This window comes from Poecilia formosa, unplaced genomic scaffold (assembly GCF_000485575.1).
Source record: "Poecilia formosa unplaced genomic scaffold, Poecilia_formosa-5.1.2 Scaffold172, whole genome shotgun sequence".
Lineage (NCBI taxonomy): Eukaryota > Metazoa > Chordata > Actinopteri > Cyprinodontiformes > Poeciliidae > Poecilia > Poecilia formosa.
This window is the reverse complement of record NW_006800111.1, coordinates 378,505-396,364: the sequence shown is the minus strand read 5'-3', so window position 1 is coordinate 396,364 and position 17,860 is coordinate 378,505. Positions and strand designations below refer to the sequence as shown.

The 17,860-nt window shown below is 41.5% G+C and overlaps 3 protein-coding genes across 3 annotated transcripts in view; 2 read left to right on the top strand and 1 right to left on the bottom strand.

The window, feature by feature from the left end:
- Window positions 1–459: 459 nt before the first annotated feature.
- LOC103146975 (protein Niban-like) lies at window positions 460–5,237 on the bottom strand. Its single transcript, XM_007565088.2, has 7 exons — window positions 4,999–5,237; window positions 4,707–4,888; window positions 4,475–4,621; window positions 4,261–4,371; window positions 3,040–3,147; window positions 2,835–2,946; window positions 460–1,841 (listed from the first exon to the last, which is right to left on the bottom strand). Exons 1-7 carry the CDS (start codon window positions 5,054–5,056, stop codon window positions 619–621), a joined length of 1,941 nt encoding a protein of 646 aa, XP_007565150.2. The 5' UTR covers window positions 5,057–5,237; the 3' UTR covers window positions 460–618.
- Window positions 5,238–5,305: 68 nt separating this feature from the next.
- LOC103147025 (myosin-6-like) lies at window positions 5,306–8,324 on the top strand. Its single transcript, XM_007565166.2, has 10 exons — window positions 5,306–5,377; window positions 6,004–6,169; window positions 6,247–6,371; window positions 6,455–6,763; window positions 6,842–7,045; window positions 7,137–7,433; window positions 7,535–7,639; window positions 7,740–7,835; window positions 7,914–8,048; window positions 8,193–8,324. The coding sequence occupies exons 1-10, from the start codon at window positions 5,309–5,311 to the stop codon at window positions 8,211–8,213; spliced, it is 1,527 nt and encodes a 508-aa protein (XP_007565228.2). The 5' UTR covers window positions 5,306–5,308; the 3' UTR covers window positions 8,214–8,324.
- Window positions 8,325–11,680: 3,356 nt separating this feature from the next.
- The window catches only part of LOC103147024 (myosin-6-like), a 38,176-nt gene continuing 31,996 nt past the window's right edge, over window positions 11,681–17,860 (top strand). The window contains exons 1-20 of the mRNA XM_007565165.2: window positions 11,681–12,097; window positions 12,169–12,208; window positions 12,319–12,534; window positions 12,630–12,773; window positions 12,871–13,027; window positions 13,118–13,145; window positions 14,621–14,726; window positions 14,806–14,898; window positions 14,976–15,039; window positions 15,126–15,224; window positions 15,319–15,422; window positions 15,571–15,709; window positions 15,790–15,908; window positions 16,045–16,194; window positions 16,295–16,465; window positions 16,543–16,852; window positions 16,945–17,021; window positions 17,133–17,338; window positions 17,419–17,542; window positions 17,644–17,829. Coding sequence (XP_007565227.1) covers window positions 12,334–12,534; window positions 12,630–12,773; window positions 12,871–13,027; window positions 13,118–13,145; window positions 14,621–14,726; window positions 14,806–14,898; window positions 14,976–15,039; window positions 15,126–15,224; window positions 15,319–15,422; window positions 15,571–15,709; window positions 15,790–15,908; window positions 16,045–16,194; window positions 16,295–16,465; window positions 16,543–16,852; window positions 16,945–17,021; window positions 17,133–17,338; window positions 17,419–17,542; window positions 17,644–17,829 — 2,478 coding nt within the window. The 5' untranslated portion in view covers window positions 11,681–12,097; window positions 12,169–12,208; window positions 12,319–12,333. The remainder of the gene's footprint in view (window positions 12,098–12,168; window positions 12,209–12,318; window positions 12,535–12,629; window positions 12,774–12,870; window positions 13,028–13,117; window positions 13,146–14,620; window positions 14,727–14,805; window positions 14,899–14,975; window positions 15,040–15,125; window positions 15,225–15,318; window positions 15,423–15,570; window positions 15,710–15,789; window positions 15,909–16,044; window positions 16,195–16,294; window positions 16,466–16,542; window positions 16,853–16,944; window positions 17,022–17,132; window positions 17,339–17,418; window positions 17,543–17,643; window positions 17,830–17,860) is intronic.

The following is a 17,860-nucleotide window of genomic DNA, read 5'->3' as shown; positions in this document are numbered from 1 at the left end:
TCATGAAAAACTGAACACAACCTGAATATGCTGTCCGCAGTATGAAACACGGTAGAGGCAGCATCATGCTGTGTGGGACTGGGAAACCAACTAAAGTTGATAGGAACAAGGCAAGCCTGAAAGAATCTCTATCTCACAAAATTAGTCCGAAAACAATTTCAAAAATAAAATAAATAAAAAGTTAAATTGTTTTAAATGTTATGCTGAATTTCCTTCCTGACTTATATGTAGAAACCCAAACCTCTAACTGCTCAGTTTTTTTTTTTTTTACTGTGGATGTGAAAATGAATGTGTGGTTTCAGCTATTACTCAGGATAAAAGTAGCACACAAAAAAGAAGAAATTAAAGAAGAATTAAAGCATGTTTTATTTGGCAGCTTGACCCGTATAAAATCAGAACATAATATAAACAAAATATCAGAATTAAATAAAAACAAAAAGACATTTTTTAATCCTCCAAATTTTCTTGAATAAATTGTGAACAAACAAGCATGGCTTGACCTATTTAACCTTTCTGCTCTATGCATCATTTACAAATAAGTGTATTGTTGTAATCTGTTTTTTCTTTCTATGTTAATTCATCTCCTTTCTTTACACTTTGTGGACGTTTCCCTGGTGTTTATGTGAGGGGCGGGCTGCTGCTGACGCCGCCACCGCCTTCACAGGGGCTGATGATCGTCTCCACTTCGATGACCTCGGTCACCAGATCTCTGATGATGGACACGCTGTCCAACGGATCAGAATCCGACTCTGAACTCTGGGCGTCTTCCTCCTTCTCTTGGGTTTGCTTTTCTTCTGCTTGGTCCGCTTCCTCCACCTCAGCTTCGACTGGGCTCTCGCCATCCATCTGATCGGCGTCCAGAGCTTCTTGCTTCTCCGTCAGCTGCTGTGGCGTTGAGACCGCGGCGCTGCTAGAATCACCTCCTGTTGGCGCTGCTCCTTCTCGTTGTCCTCCATCTTGCTCTTCAACTCCGGTTTCGTTTTCGTCATTCTCTGACGCTTCTCTCTGTTTCTCCTCTGTTGCTCTCTCAGCCTCCCAGTCGTCCTTGATTTGGCCCGTCAGGTACACGGCCCTGTCGGTGGTCTGCTGCACCACTGGCCCCATGGAGCATGGGGCAATCGCTTCGCTTAGTGACCCCAGGCTGAGTTTTACAGGACCCTCTGTGCCGGGCGACTGCGTTTGTGACGGGGGCTGGACAGAGGAGGTCTCCTCTGATCCCTGATCTGGAGTTTGGTCTGAGGTCGAGGGTTCGGGTGTTACTTGGGTCGATTCGGCGCTTGGCGTAGATTCGGTTTGTGCGTCATCTGTTGTCTGGATCAGGACAAGCGGTGTGGGATCAGGCGACTCCTGGAAGGCGGATCCCGAAGCAGCCGCGTCAACTTCTTGAGCTTCGGCTCCGTCCACGTCGGAAGACTCGACAGCTGTTGTTTCTGTTGCCGTGGTTACCGCCTCGCTTTTATCCTCTCCTTTGGTTTCCGTCGCGCTCTGACCCTCGTTGCTCTCATGTTCCTCAAACTGCTGCGTCACAACAATCACAGGAGACGGGAGCAAAGCGCTCGGATCAGCGGACTCAGCGGGACTGGGCTCACGTTTGGTGTCGTCCTTAAGTTCTGCATCGCTCTCGGGGCAAACGTCAGGCGTTTTGCTCTGACCTTCCTCCACGGGAGCGGTTTCTTTAACAGCACTTTGCTCCTCCTCTGCGGAGTGTCGAGACTGAACTGCTGGGCTGTCGGGAGCAGAGCGAGGAGGCGTCTGTGCCAGCAGGCTGTACTGACTAATGGCTAAATCTGACGTGTCCAGCAGGAGATTATTACTCTTCTTACAAGCAGCATCCTGGAGTGCTATAAAAACAAAAGGCATTAGAATCATATAAAGTCCAAAAGAGCATATTTGTAAAACAAAAGTTGCAGAATGAAAGCACATTTCATCATGTCCTTTAATCTAGTGTTTTTCAAAGTGAGGGGCAACCAGGGGGCAGCAGGGGGTCTTCAGAAAGCAGGAGGGAATATCAGAAAAAAAAACACAAAGTTTTTTAATCAAATATTTTTACCATAACTTTTTATAAAATCATAAAATCTAATGTTTTTCAATTATTAACAAATAAGTTACAATAGTTTACTGAAACATTATTTGCCATGTTCATCTTTCTGTTTGACTGCCAGTCAAATTTATCCGCTCTGGTTCTCAATCAAACACAGGAAGCACTAAATCTAGCGCTTCCTGTGCTTTTTGCTGGAAAAAAAAAAAAAAACTTCTAAGAACTCCTGGCCAATCAAAACCAGAAGGCATGACGTATTGTTTATGCTCTGACGTAAACCACTGACGTAAACCACTTTACATTTTGGCTTGTTGCTGAAATGTACTGCTATATAAATAAACTGGATTGACTGATTGATAAATGAATGTAACAATTATTGAATAGTAAATAAAAGTGAGGGGGGAAAAAAACGTTCTAAAAGTTTATGTTTCTTTACATATTTCGTAGAGTTCCCTGTGAGAAGGATCTGCAGCCAGGAGCTAATCCTGTTTGGAGAGTCACGACATGGAGAGGTTTGGGAACCCCTGCTTTAAAGTAATGACTTTATTCTGCTGGTTATAGATTTTAATAGGGATTATATACTTATATATCTGTGCAATTGTCTCTCCGAGTGCTCTTAATGACACGTCTGGACTTTGAGTAATGACATGTTGCAGGAAGAAATACGTGTTGCGCTTTGGGACTGCCTCTTCCTGACCAACAAACCAAGGGTTTGAATTTATTTGTTACATTGGCTTCGTACTGAGAACTGAGTGTGTGTGTGTGTGCGTGCATGTGTGTGTGCGCGTGTGTTTACCTCTGTGTATCTCCCTTTGGAGGATGTTTCTCAGAATGTCATCGTAGACATTGTGAACCAGAATAAAACTGCTGTAGTCAGAGAAAATGTACTGCTCAAACTGCTGGAGCTCCTGAACAAACAAAAGCCACACGTCAGGTTTATGCTGCGTGCAGTGGGAGTGGTGAAGGCAGGCGGCCTCCAGCTGGCGATGAGTCTCACTTACGGTTTTGTACTTGCTGTCCATCTTGCTGAGGAGAGAAGGCAGAGCGATCTCCAGCAGAGACTCCTGATACAGCCTCCTCTGCACCACCCTGCTGTCGTAGTCCAGCTGCTGCTCAAACACACACACACACACAACTTTTAACACGCTGACTGAACACTGACTTGATTACTACATTTTAAAATTGTTCATATTTATTGTGTTTATTTACCCAAAATGTTGGTAAAGATGTGTGAAAACCCATTTTAAACAAATTGCACAATCTGCTTAGGAAAGCAGATTGTCGCCTTAGGAAACGGTCTCTGAATTTATTTTTTTTAAAGTTGATTGGAGAGTGTGTAAACTTTAATCTAAAATCTGTGACTTCCTGTTAAACCTTCAAACAAAAATCGACTTCCTGTTGTTTGTTTGGTGGACAACATATCATAGGGGCCTGCTGCAATTAGCTTCTGGCCGTTAGACTGGACAGGGATCCGTGTTTATCTTGCTACCATCCACAATCATTGAGATGGTGAAATAAAAAAAAAAACCTCGCAGCAGCTAGAAACAGCATCTTGGGGTTTTCCCTGACAACCACAGATATACATGTGTGAAGTGTATCCAACTATAAATGGATGTGTGTACTTTGGTTTGATAAGACTAAAATTAAGCTTCTTAGCAACAAGGTAAACATATGGAAAGGCACTTCTTGCCCACCTGTAAGTACGGCAGAGGATCTGTGATGGTGCTGCTTCTTTTTCTTTTCTTTTTTTCTATATGTTTAACTTCTCTCACAGTTACACTCAGCATTGATAAACGATCTTTTGTAGCTGTGTATTCTTATCCCACTGTGGATAATGTGAGAGTGTATGCAGTGCTGTGTCTGTGGGGCTTTCTCTTAGGATCGAGACGCCGTCCTGTACAAACAGGAAGCACAGTTTCTCACATAGATCTCACATTACGTTTTAATAAAGCTCAAACATTGAGCCTTTTTATATTTAGACTTCTAGTATATTTTCCCATGAAATCTAAACCTCGGTTTGAGTTGACCTTTTTGGCCTGGATGGTCACCAATGCAGTGGAGTTGTTCACTTTACACACCGACCTGACTGACTCCTTACTGTGTTTTATTCCCCAAGGCATATTTCTTTTATTTCAATTAAGTTTTTTTTTTTAATTGTAGTGTATTCACCCTGGGTATTTGCTTATATTATTCACTGGATGACTCCATGGTAACGTTTTTACCTTGAATACTCTTTCTTTAGCTCTCTCCATCTTGTCGGGAACCTGAGACGATTGCAGTCTGGTTGATGGTTGGAAGAACCGCTCCAACGTGTAAACGGCGCTGTCCAGCAGCTGCAAGAAACGCATGTAAAACATAACGAACGTCTCTTTCCTGACTTCAAACTTTCCTCCCCCCCCTTCCAGCTGCAGCTGCTCTCAAAGACGAACGTCCCACCTGCTCCATCTCCAGGTGTGCCGAGTGAACGAGCCTCTCCACGCTGCCGAGTCCAAACCTCTGCTTTAAGTTTTCCAGTTTCTCGCTCAGGTTCTCCACCTTTGTGTAGTTCTCATCCAGACTGATGGAGTGCAGACTGGTCAAGGCCTGGAGAACACAAACCCACACGCATACACATTCATGTTAAACCACATCAAGGAACTAAATGTGGGCGACTCAGGCAGGAATTCACCTTTTGTGTGTCCTCCTCCTTTCCATTCGTGAGAGAAAAGGTGGCGTTCATCTGGGTTCGGAGTGTGTCCTGCATCCCCAGAATCCCTCCTCCGATGTGTTCGGTTAGCGCTTCGATGATGGAGGGCATGTAGGGCATCACAGACTCGCTGCACACCTTCTCTGCTTCCTCACATATGTACGCTGGAATACATCGGGACGTATTGATAACACATCCAGACGTGCGTTTTGCGTGTGGTTTACAAAGTCGTCGTCGTATTTCCTGAGTTGACGTCAACATGGAAGTGTGTTACCTCTGACTTTCTGCACCAGGAAGTCCTGAGAGGTCACTATCTGGTCCAGGTTGGACATGATGAGCGCCGAGCTGGCCGACGCAGCCTGACGACACTCCTCCCTCAGCGCCTCCAAACCTGCAGTCAGCTGTTCCAGCACCAGGGTGTAGGTCGCCTGAACCGTCTACATATAGAAAAATACAGAATAATATTAAATCGGGCCATGAGACACCTCTCCTCTAAGTTTAGGGTCTGATAATTGCTTCTCATTGCCTCTTTCTGAGAATCGACAATGACCGATTTGGCCATATCTTTAAAAGTNGAAGATCTCATGGTGGATGTGGAGAGGTCTAATGCTGCTGCTGCTGCTCTGGACAAGAAGCAAAGGAACTTTGACAAAGTATGTTGGACATTTTCTTTAAAACAACACGCAAACAATGCTGGTCCACCATCACATAAAAATAATAACCACATGTATGAGAAAACTAACAAGCACATGGCATAATTTAGTGTGTGATTATTTATTTACCAATACGTGAGAAAACCAGATTGCTTATAAAACTAGAACAAGTCATGACTCTTAGCTGCCAATCACACTCAGTGCTAAATGTGCTAATGACAGAGAAACAACTTAACATTATAGGAAAACTGTTTATTGGCCATCTTTGGTAGCAATGCTAACTAGCATGAGAGTTCGTGATAGGCTCTGTTACGAGAAACTAGCTGAAGCATATCAGAAAGCAATGGGGAGGATATGGTATGAGCAGAATGTTTTGGTTAAATGCATAACAAGCAATACGATACATCATTGTTGCTGTATTATTGTTTAATTTGGATATATTAAACATATCCATATATTAGGTATATCACCATGTACCTAACTGCTATATGATGAAACTGTAAATAACATCTGCATGATTTTTTTTTTTTCACATAATGATGCTTTTATCAAAGAAAAAAAAATGATAGTAGAAAACTTAATGTGTCAAGGAGATTTCACAACCTGATTTGAATCTCAATGTCCAGGTCTTGTCAGAGTGGAAACAGAAGTATGAAGAGTCTCAGTGTGAGCTGGAGAGTTCTCAGAAAGAAGCCAGATCTCTGAGCACCGAACTCTTCAAACTTAAAAACTCCTACGAAGAGTCTCTTGAACATCTGGAGACCATGAAGAGGGAGAACAAGAACCTTCAAGGTAGTACATCACTGAACGTGAACTTACAAATGTAAAATAGGCAAGGCAAAACTGAATGGTCGCTCTTTCATCAACAGAGGAAATTTCTGACCTCACTGAGCAACTTGGTGAAGGTGGAAAAACCGTTCATGAGTTGGAAAAAGCTCGAAAGCAGCTGGAGCAGGAAAAGGGGGAGATTCAGTCTGCCCTAGAAGAAGCAGAGGTAAGACTATAACCAACTTAGGTTAATACATAGCTTAAAAATAAAAGTCAAATTTCAAACCAGAGACCGGATCTGTGTCAAAGGGTTCCCTTGAACACGAGGAAGGCAAGATACTGAGAGTTCAGCTTGAGTTTAACCAGATTAAGAGTGATATGGAGCGCAAACTGGCTGAGAAAGATGAGGAGATGGAGCAGTGCAAGAGGAACCTGCAGAGGACAATCGACACCCTGCAGAGTTCTCTTGAGGCCGAGTGCCGCAGCAGGAATGAAGCCCTTCGTCTGAAAAAGAAGATGGAGGGAGACCTCAACGAGATGGAGATCCAGCTTAGCCAAGCCAACAGGCAGGCGGCTGAGTCCCAGAAACAACTCAAATCTGTTCATGCACATCTGAAGGTAAACTCAAACAGAAACTCATTTTCTACTCTTTCAATTATCTACGTGCATTAATGTGGTTAATGCCATTCTGTAAAGGATTGCCAAATTCAGCTGGATGAGTCGGTTCGGGCCAACGATGATTTCAAAGAGAACATGGCCATCGTTGAAAGACGCAACAACCTGCTTCAGGCAGAACTGGAGGAACTGAGGGCCGCTTTGGAGCAAACCGAACGAAGCCGCAAGCTTGCTGAGCAAGAGCTGCTGGATGTTAGTGAGCGGGTGCAGCTACTGCACTCACAGGTGAGGCTACATCTCAAAGGTAACGATACTTTCTGTATGGAAAAATAACAGCTTCACAAACTCTCAAATATCTCATTTTAAAATCATGCAGAACACTAGCCTGATAAACCAGAAGAAGAAGCTGGAGGGTGATACAGTCCAGCTTCAATCTGAAGTGGAGGACTCGCTACAGGAATGCAGAAATGCTGAAGAGAAGGCCAAGAAGGCCATCACTGATGCTGCCATGATGGCTGAGGAGCTGAAGAAAGAGCAGGACACCAGCGCTCACCTGGAGCGCATGAAGAAGAACATGGAGCAGACCATCAAAGATCTGCAGCACCGTCTGGATGAAGCTGAACAGATCGCCATGAAGGGAGGCAAGAAGCAGGTCCAGAAACTCGAGGCCAGGGTGAGCTCATCTGTTTTTGCACATATGTACTGAAAATATGTAGTATATTTGCAAATGAACAAAACACTGGAAAATATAAGGTATGCACAAAATGTCTTAAGGTGCGGGAACTAGAAAACGAAGTAGAAATGGAGCAGAAGAAAAGCAGCGAAGCTGTGAAAGGAGTCCGTAAATATGAGCGCCGCATCAAGGAGCTGACCTATCAGGTGTGCTGAATGAAATAGCCAGTATCCCACAATGCTATTTAAGCTTCATTTAGCAGCAGTTTGATATACTGATATATATATGGTCTCTCATCATCTACAGACTGAAGAAGATCGAAAAAATATCGCCCGACTGCAAGACTTGGTGGACAAACTGCAGCTGAAAGTCAAAGCCTACAAAAGATCTGCTGAGGAGGCTGTAAGTGTGAAGATGTGTGAAAGTAATTATATGAATTCCTCAATGAATATTTCTGTTTCCTGTTTTATTTTCAACCAGGAGGAACAGGCTAATGTTCATCTTTCCAAGTTCCGAAAGCTGCAGCATGAGCTGGACGAGGCTGAAGAGAGAGCCGACATCGCCGAGTCTCAAGTAAACAAGATGCGAGTCAAGAGCCGCGACACTGGCCCCAAGGTAGGAGGCATGCAATTTTTATCAAAAAAACTTCCATGTACACTTAGTGTGTGCTGATGCCACAGCACGCTGAATACTAAATGGATGTTTCTCTTTCTCTCTCTCTCTCTCTCTCTCTCTCTCCAAATTTCGGGGCTGCAACAGAAAGGGTTTGATGAGGAGTGAAGCGTTGGAGTCTGCTGAAATCTTTCCGCCTGCTGTGTGTTGTAGATCCCCTTCACTGTCACTATTCACAACCCATAGTCCTAATAAAACCACATTAAAAAGTGCAGTCCACACATTCTTGTCTTTGTTATGTCTTCTTTAATCTTATCCTGAACAATGTGTTGAAGGGAAATTTGAAAATACAAATTTGCTCCCAGTTTGAAGCCCCTTAACACAGAATAGGATAATTTGTTGTTCTCTTAAACACTTATGAGTTAGAAGAGAGTATAAATAGGAATAGCCTTTGTTGTCCATAGCCTAGAAATTCCTCTGATTCAGTTTTTATTTATTTGATTCAGCTAAAATAATATAAACATAATAAATACCAACCCAGTCAAAGATCGATGTCAGCTCAATTTTATTTGATAGGAATAAACAAATTGATTGAATTAAACATTGTTACGGCCTGAATGCTGCATTTATGTTGGGTTTTTGTTTGTTTCCATAAATTGTTGATTTTCTTGATTTTACACATAATCTAAATGATAAATACCATCTCAAATATATGCATTGACTCTATTCCACGGTTCGTACTAGTTTTTCATGTCATACTTTCCCCAGATTTAAATACATAGTCTATTTTTGAAGTATAAGTATAAAAGATGATCACCCACAGGACGATGACATCACCACCATACTTGACATTTTTGGATTAAGAATAAAAGCCAAGTCCCTCCTCCAAAACCAAATGAACTCTAGACATAAATGACAAGAAGCAATATTTGTGTGGGTGTCTGCATATATTTGAGCCTCTGTTGTTGATTTCCCCTGTGTTCAGTTGCATCCTAAAATGCCCAAATTTAATAAAAACATTCACGTACATGCTGTGTGTATATAAGCTTTTTATTAGTCATGATCAGGTTTGGTGATGACGCAACACGAGGGCGAGGTGTAGACTTAAATTGGACAAAATAGGGACATGGGATTTAGTGCAAAATGAAAAACCGAACTGAAAACTGAAAAGCTGAGGTGCAGATATAGCTAAGAGACAAAGCAAATGTCCTGCTCTAAAATTAGAGTCAACCAAAGCCTAAAAGCTTGAGCAGAGGTCAACAATAAACCGGTGCTCATGCGTAGATCCACCATAATTCCACACATGATCACTTGCAGCTGGTCACTGGATCACAGCTAAAATCTGCATGCTCCTACGGAGAACTGGACAGGAGTTCTTGGATTCAGTACAAAAAAATCTATTTCCAGGTACCAGAAATCAATCAGCAGGAACAGCAAAGTAAGCAGAAACGAAACAATACATTAAACCTTATTAACCTTAACCTTAGGACACGATGGTTAAGATAATGAATTCATTTGGTTATTTTAACAACCAAATGCACAACTTCTCCCCATTTATTTTGAGCTCAAAATGGATGCATATATGGAGGCATATAGAAACAAAGACGATGACATTTATCCGATTTAAAAATTAATTCTGCCTGATTGTCCAGAGGTTTTCTGGTCATTAGTCATGTCTGACTCTCTGATGCTTCAGTGGGAAGTTTTGCAATGACATAAAGTGGGAGGAGGTGACAGAGGAGACCCCAGACTAGTATAGGGTGAACCTCAGGAAGCCCTGTGTCTTCTCCTATCACATGTCCTCTCCTAAACTCCTCTGGCTGACAAGCAGGTATCTACCCGCTAATGAAGACATATTTACACCTCTGCTCATAGTGGTGAACCACAAGCAGCGCAGTGTGTGTGTGTGCGTGTATGTGGAGGGCTTATCGGTAAGATTAATAGGATATCAGAGCTCACACTGATAAAGGAGGAACCCAAGAAGGAACAGTTTGGTGTCTCTGCAGCTAGACCACATTTTGGGTTGAACTTTATATTTCTTTGAACCAGAAACTTACAAGTAGAAGACTTGAGATTTTTATAATTAACTTTTTTTTTTATTGTCGGCACTACGTTAATGATATACAGTGTCTAAGTGGCAGAACTCTTTGCCATTTTACAAATAAGAGAAATCCTAAATTAACAAATATCTTTTATAACGTACCTAATTGTAAGTTAAACTGGAACCAAGGTTGATGTGGAATCTGTTTACAGTGTTCGACAAACACATTCAAGCTGCTCCTCACACCCACCCTGTAATGTTTTTATTCAATTAGACATAAGTGATGACAGTGTACATTTGTTGTGACATAAAAAAGTATTTAAATCATGTTGATTTAAATTAAATTGTGCTTATTTAAAGGGTAGACATCACGTGTGATGTTGAGGTTATTTTTGCTTGCGCTTTAGCAGACTGCATGAAATCTCTCGCTTCCATTTGGCACGCTGGCGCCAGCTATTGGAGCAGGCCCGGCGAAGTTATCACAATGGAAATAATCTCAGCACTTGTCAGCGGCCGTTGACCCTCCTTTTATCTCTTAACCTTTGAAGAGGCTGCAGATATGGCTCAAAGTAGCTGGATGTGCTATGCAGTCCAAATAATGAATGATGATATGATGCATAAGTTATCATAAATGTTGGAATTGAACCAGAAGAGGCTTCGGTTGTCAGTTTCAAGCCATTTCAGACCAACACCAGAGAAACAGCTGATCCTATGCAGACAAAAGCTGGATCCTGACTGTTCTCCACACTCTGCGCTTCTCCACGGGATTCTCGCACGGTTATCTTTGTCCACAAAAAGACACAATGCTATGTCAACAAGCCTGTAACTAAGAGGCCAGCTTTTCTAGCTTCACTGCGATAATGCAAACAGGCTCCCGCTTTGACACTGGAACTCGTCATGTTGCTCCAGCTCCTCACTGGTCGACATATTTATTGCCTTTGAGAGAATCCAAAGCATGTCCACCTGTGGCAGACCTTTGTCTGTGTTGCATCGCTCTTGTCGTCTGGTTAATCTTTCAGAATAACGTTCTTTATTTAGACCCGCTCACTCACTACATGATGACTGCTGTTGTTAAAATGAGGTCCGGCCACTCTGTAATAACCAAAGACAATGTGTGACTCATGTCGCACTGGGACTCCACTTAAGCCCTGAGAGTAATGGACACCAATAGATGAGATATTTCACTGAAGCATTTCCCCAGAAACAATGCACATCTTCCTTTGTGTTTCGAAAACAATACCGGTGATTAACATGTGCAGAATTATTTGTCCTAATAGCAACACATGTCAACAATGAAACTGTTTCCTACTGCTATAACTCTTAAAATGTTATTTTTACTTCCATTTTTATATTTTAATTACACTTGCTAAATAAGTGTTTTAAATTGCATTTGTGCAATTTAAAATATTCTGTGTTGCTTGGCAGTTACTTAGAGTTTACTATAAACCAACATTTACTTTTCTGCAAAAAATCTTTATTACTCATTTTTTACATTTATTTATAATATTTTGTTGCCAGTGGCACTTGAAGCCAATAGAAAAACAATACATACAAACATATGTTGCCTTTGTTATATTTTCTTGTTTAAATATTAACTGTTTTCACCTTTTTTATACGTATCTCGGCCTTTCACGATAACTTCAGACAAATAAATAAAATAAATGATTCTATGCAGAAGTGCTCTTTGTAAGGGATAAACATCAGTCCCTGTATCTATTTAAAGGTGCAGTTCTAGTCTCTGGCTGCTTGGGGATACTTATGAATAATCATTGCAGTACATGCAGTGCCTAATATGGCTTCACCGGGGACCCCATCTCTGATAAGACCCTGACCCGCTGATTTCTGGACTGCTCTCCCACTCATTAACCCCCTCCCGTCTTAAACCCCCTAACCAAACACAGACACAATAACATGCCTGGCCCTAAAGCTCTCCTCCATATTAGGCAAAGGGGTTTTATTTAAAAGGAGAAGTCACAGGGAAGCCCCCAACAGGTCACCATTCTATCTCAAGGTAAAGTATGAAGACAAAAGTCCAGACTTAGCTAGATATGGAAACCATACTGATGTTATCTCTTCCCTCAGGGCCTTCTTCACCTCAGTATTCCAGGAAGTGGTCGAAAAGGTAAGAACATCTAAAAACTTATAGCAATATATTAGAAAAAATTACTTTACTTGACTTTATTACTGCAACACGCAAGCAGTTAAGATGCCTTAAGAGAAATTGTTGTTTAGTTGCCCAGGTGAAAGATGGGTGATGCTGCCATGAAAGAATTTGGGGCAGCCGCCCCGTACCTGAGGAAGTCAGACAGGGAGCGTCTGGAGGCCCAGACCCGTCCGTTTGACATGAAGAAGGAATGTTTTGTTCCTGACCCCGATGAGGAGTATGTAAAGGCTTCCATCGTAAGTCGTGAAGGTGATAAAGTCACTGCTCAGACAGAGAAAGGGAAGGTCAGTATGCAGAAGAGATGCTGCTTTAAAGGCAGCTTATTTTTGTCCACCAGAGTGAAAGCAGCCTGTTAACAGAAACTTTGTTGATTTTTCAGACTGTCACCGTGAAGGAGTGCGACATACATCCTCAGAACCCGCCAAAGTTTGATAAAATCGAAGACATGGCAATGTTCACCTTCCTCCATGAGCCAGCTGTGCTGTTTAACCTCAAAGAGCGTTACGCAGCATGGATGATCTACGTAAGTGAAGAAAAGCTAACTTTCCACCCCTCTATACACCAATCCTAATTCAGATCATTATAAAAAATTTATCACATTCAATTTCGAATTCTCTTAGACCTACTCTGGGCTGTTCTGTGTGACTGTCAACCCCTACAAGTGGCTGCCAGTCTACAACCAAGAGGTGGTCGTTGCCTACAGAGGAAAGAAGAGGAGCGAAGCTCCTCCTCACATCTTCTCCATCTCTGACAATGCCTACCAGTACATGCTGACAGGTCATTTATTTTCAATGAACATCACATTGTCAGTTGAGTTAAGGTAAAAAAGAGTAAGCCCTTCAGTAATCCTTTCTTCTCTTTTTTCAGACAGAGAAAATCAGTCCATTCTCATCACGTATGTTAACAATTAATTTGTAATCCTCAAAAATACCATGTTGTCAGAACTTTGGTAAAATGTAGATTTTCTGCTCTTGTTTCTGCCTTTATTTCAGCAAAAATGTGATTGGTACTGCATCTTCAGAAAATATTTTTTTAGTAGGGAACACAGTACCTTCCTCAAGAATTCAAACACTGAACTTTTCCCATTCTAATTACAATAAAGCACAATGTTCTTTGTATTTCACTAGGATTTTAAATGATAGACCTTCAAGATTTTATAACAACTAAAAGTCAGAAAGGTGGAGTATGCAGTTCCCATTAACCAATATTATATAGGACCAACTTTCTCTACAGTTTAGGCTCCTAGTCTTTTGGAATATGTCTGTGCCAGCTTTACACCTTTTGCAAAGCTGCTACAGACGTTTTGCTCGTTCTTTTGCATGAAGTAGCTCATGCTCAGTCAGATTGCATGGATTATCTCTAGACATAAGTTTTCAACTCCTGTCAGAAATTCCTTAATTAAACTTCAGTTGAACTTTGACTGGACCACTGAATAACATGGGTATGGTTTGCTGAAAACAGCTCAACTGTAGCTCACTCCATCCAGCTTTCCAACTCTGATCAGATGCTCAGATCCTGATCCCATAACATAATGCTGGTACCATAATTCTGTTTATGATGTCCTCTGAATGGCTTGTAGCAAACTACCAACATGACCTCTTATGGCTTTCTGTCTTCTTGACAGTCTTCTATAAATACCAGATTTGCACAGAGCACAACTACCAGCTAGCCTGTCAAATAATTCTCTTAGCTGAGCTGTGGATCTCTGCAGCTGTCATGGAATTACCATGGGTCTCTTAGCTGCTTCTAAATAACTCCCTTCTCAACATGCTTGTGAGTTTAGATAGACAACCATGTCTTGGTAGGATTGCATCCCTGCTATGCTCTTTCAGTGTTTAGATAGAGGACTGGACAGAGCTTTGTGAGATGTCCAAACCTGGGATTGTTTTATGATCTCGGCTTTAAGCGCCCCCATAAATGCATCACAACAGTGTTTGTTCAATAGTGTTCAATAGTGATAAATCCTTGGAGGTTTTATCCAGATCAGTTATATTTATACCGAGATTGATTATACAGAGGCAGACTTTACTTACTGATTAGGTGTCTAATGAATGCAGTTGGTTGCCAACAAAGGTACAAATGTATGGTACACTTTTCACATTTTCCTCTCTTTTCCTATCCCTCTTCACATACACTACTCTCTGTTGGTCTATCACACAAAATCCCGATAAATACATAGAAGGTTGTGATAGTGAAATGATTAAATGTTTTAAAAAAGGTTAAGAACATGTTTACAAGTAACCATATCATATGTATTACATTGATTAGTTCGTTTTAGTTTGATAATAGTGGATGTGAAGCTGTGTTATTATTTATAGCGTTGGATGCCATCTTTTCCACCTAATAAAGCCTTTTGCTTTGTGTCTTCAGTGGAGAATCTGGTGCTGGGAAAACTGTTAACACCAAGAGAGTCATTCAGTACTTCGCCAGCATTGCAGCTGGAGGTGGGAAAAAGGACACAGGCTCTGAGAAAAAGGTGATACTTCTGAATTTGCAGACTGTCAGCCTTTAGACGCACGTTTGCACTTCTTTAACAGCAAGTTTCATTTTGGTAGGGTACATTGGAGGATCAAATCATCCAATGCAACCCAGCATTAGAGGCCTTTGGGAATGCAAAAACCATCAGAAATGATAACTCTTCCAGATTTGTAAGTTCCTCTCTGTAAAGACTCTTCTCCCATTGCATAAATCACAATATAACTTTTCTTCTCATCTTGTGTTTTAGGGAAAATTTATCCGTATTCATTTTGCAGCCAGTGGAAAGCTGGCTTCAGCTGATATTGAGACATGTAAGTGGTGCCTTCTTTTTATTTAAGTTTGCTTTTACATCCAAAATGACTGTCATTCTACCTGCATGATGCAAATCCCTTTACAGATCTGCTAGAGAAGTCCAGAGTAACCTTTCAGCTTAAGGCTGAGAGAGATTACCACATCTTCTATCAAATTCTGTCTCAGAAGAAGCCTGAGCTGCTTGGTATATAAAAACATCACATTTTCAAATCAGTACAAATTGATTTCGCATCATTGCATAATGTACTTATAAGTCATTTTTTTGGCTTACTTTACAGAAATGCTCCTCATTACAAACAACCCCTATGACTACGCCTTCATCTCCCAAGGAGAGACGACGGTAGCCTCCATCAATGATGCAGAAGAGCTGCTCGCAACTGATGTGAGTAGGAGTTACTTTACAGAGTAATTAGAATATTTGATACATAATATTGTACTATAACTTCATTTTAGAGCAGGTATTATATATGGTTTATATGATCCAGCAAATACTTAATCCCATAGGTAAAAAAACATTTTCTTTTATACAGGAGGCCTTTGATGTATTGGGCTTCACTCAAGAGGAGAAGAACGGCATTTACAAACTGACTGGTGCCATTATGCACTTTGGTAACATGAAGTTCAAGAACAAGCAGCGTGAAGAGCAGGCCGAGGCAGATGGCACTGAAGGTGAGAGAGGAGTTCTATAACTTGGAAACTTGTTAGGAAAATTATGTTAATTAATCTATAATTCATGTTTTTAATTTTAGATGCTGACAAATCAGCTTACCTGATGGGCCTGAACTCTGCTGACCTCATCAAAGGTCTCTGTCACCCCAGAGTCAAAGTAGGGAATGAGTGGGTCACCAAGGGACAAAATGTTCAACAGGTAGGGATTAAACACAGCCAGCTAAATCACCTTCTATTATTTACATGGAGACTCGTCACACATTATGCATAGACCACGCACACTGGAATATGAACATTACTGTTTTTTTTTAAAGTTTATATTTCTTTATTTTTAGGTGTATTATGCGGTTGGAGCTCTGGCTAAGGCAGTGTATGAGAAGATGTTCCTGTGGATGGTGGTGAGAATCAACCACTCACTCGACACCAGGCAGCCTCGCCAGTACTTCATTGGAGTGCTGGACATTGCTGGATTTGAGATCTTTGATGTGAGACTCATCTACTCATAATTTTACTATATGTGCAACACCTGGAAAGCAATGCTGGTAAGAAGGATGAGTACTAAAAAATATTGTTGTCAACTTCCAGTTCAATACATTCGAGCAGCTGTGCATCAACTTCACCAACGAAAAACTGCAACAGTTTTTCAACCACCACATGTTTGTGCTGGAGCAGGAAGAGTACAAGAAGGAGGGGATTGAATGGACTTTCATTGACTTTGGTATGGATCTGCAGGCCTGTATTGACCTGATTGAAAAGGTGAGAATCAGAACATTAAATATACGGAGAAAGTAAAAGGTCATTTGTGTTTCAAACCACTTTCATTACCCTTTCAGCCCATGGGTATCATGTCCATCCTCGAAGAGGAGTGCATGTTTCCCAAAGCCTCTGATGCTACATTTAAAGCTAAGCTTTATGACAATCATCTGGGAAAATCGAGCAACTTCCAGAAACCCAGGATTGTTAAAGGCAAACCAGAGGCCCATTTTGCCCTGGTCCACTATGCTGGAACTGTTGATTATAATATCAACAACTGGCTGGTGAAGAACAAGGATCCTCTGAATGAGACCGTTGTTGGGCTGTACCAGAAGTCTACACTCAAACTGCTTGGTACTCTCTTTGCAAATTATGCAGGAGCCGATTCAGGTAAAGGGACTTTCTTTCAGAACTAAGATTGAAAAAGTTATTTCTGTTTGTCTGTGTTTGTCTAATATATAGACTTTTGTAATGCTAAATAGCTGAAAGTGGAAAAGGGGGCAAAGGAGGAGGCAAGAAGAAGGGATCATCCTTTCAAACTGTATCTGCCCTTCACAGGGTAAGTAAAGTCAAATATCTGAGAGTCAAAACTGATTTCCACTCAGTAATTCAGATATTTTGATGTTAACACAGACTAAATGTTCAGCATTGTATTTAATGTCATGCACAGGAGAACCTGAATAAGTTGATGACCAACCTGAGGTCTACCCACCCCCACTTTGTACGCTGCATCATCCCCAACGAGACCAAGACTCCTGGGGCTATGGAGAACCCTCTGGTGATGCACCAGCTGCGCTGTAATGGTGTGCTGGAAGGCATCAGGATCTGCAGGAAAGGCTTCCCCAACAGGATCCTCTATGGGGACTTCAAGCAGAGGTATTACCTTACTATGTAGCTTAGTACGTCCCACAAGCCTTACTCTGCAAAGTCCAGCTAAGAAATATATAATTTCCCAGATATCGTATCTTGAATCCTGCTGCCATACCTGAGGGACAGTTCATTGACAGCAGGAAGGGAGCCGAAAAACTTCTCGGATCTCTTGATATTGATCATAACCAGTACAAGTTTGGGCACACAAAGGTACCGCCTGGATTTTCTAAGACAAAAGAGAACAAAAGATATGAAATACGACACAGACGGGCAAAAATAGGTAACTTTTTAAAATTAAATGCCACATTTAGGTGTTCTTCAAGGCTGGACTGCTGGGTCTACTCGAGGAGATGAGAGATGAGCGTCTTTCCAAAATCATCACTGCAATTCAAGCCAGGTCTCGTGGTCTTTTGTCTCGCATAGAGTATCAGAAGATGGTGGAGCGCAGGTTTGTTTCATTCAACTTACAATGTTCTTTACACATTACACAGTTATCTGCTTGTGGTCATATTTTCAATAAAAGTGTTT

Coding starts and splice junctions, on each gene's coding strand:
- LOC103147025 (XM_007565166.2), top strand. CDS start 5,309: ATGGTGGATGTGGAGAGGTCTAATGCTGCTGCTGCTGCTCTGGACAAG. Junction 6,372..6,454: donor CTGCCCTAGAAGAAGCAGAG/GTAAGACTATAA, acceptor TCTGTGTCAAAG/GGTTCCCTTGAACACGAGGA. Junction 6,764..6,841: donor CTGTTCATGCACATCTGAAG/GTAAACTCAAAC, acceptor CATTCTGTAAAG/GATTGCCAAATTCAGCTGGA.
- LOC103146975 (XM_007565088.2), bottom strand. CDS start 5,056: ATGTCCAACCTGGACCAGATAGTGACCTCTCAGGACTTCCTGGTGCAG. Junction 4,889..4,998: donor CCTGGTGCAGAAAGTCAGAG/GTAACACACTTC, acceptor GATGTATTCCAG/CGTACATATGTGAGGAAGCA. Junction 4,622..4,706: donor AGGAGGAGGACACACAAAAG/GTGAATTCCTGC, acceptor TGTGTTCTCCAG/GCCTTGACCAGTCTGCACTC.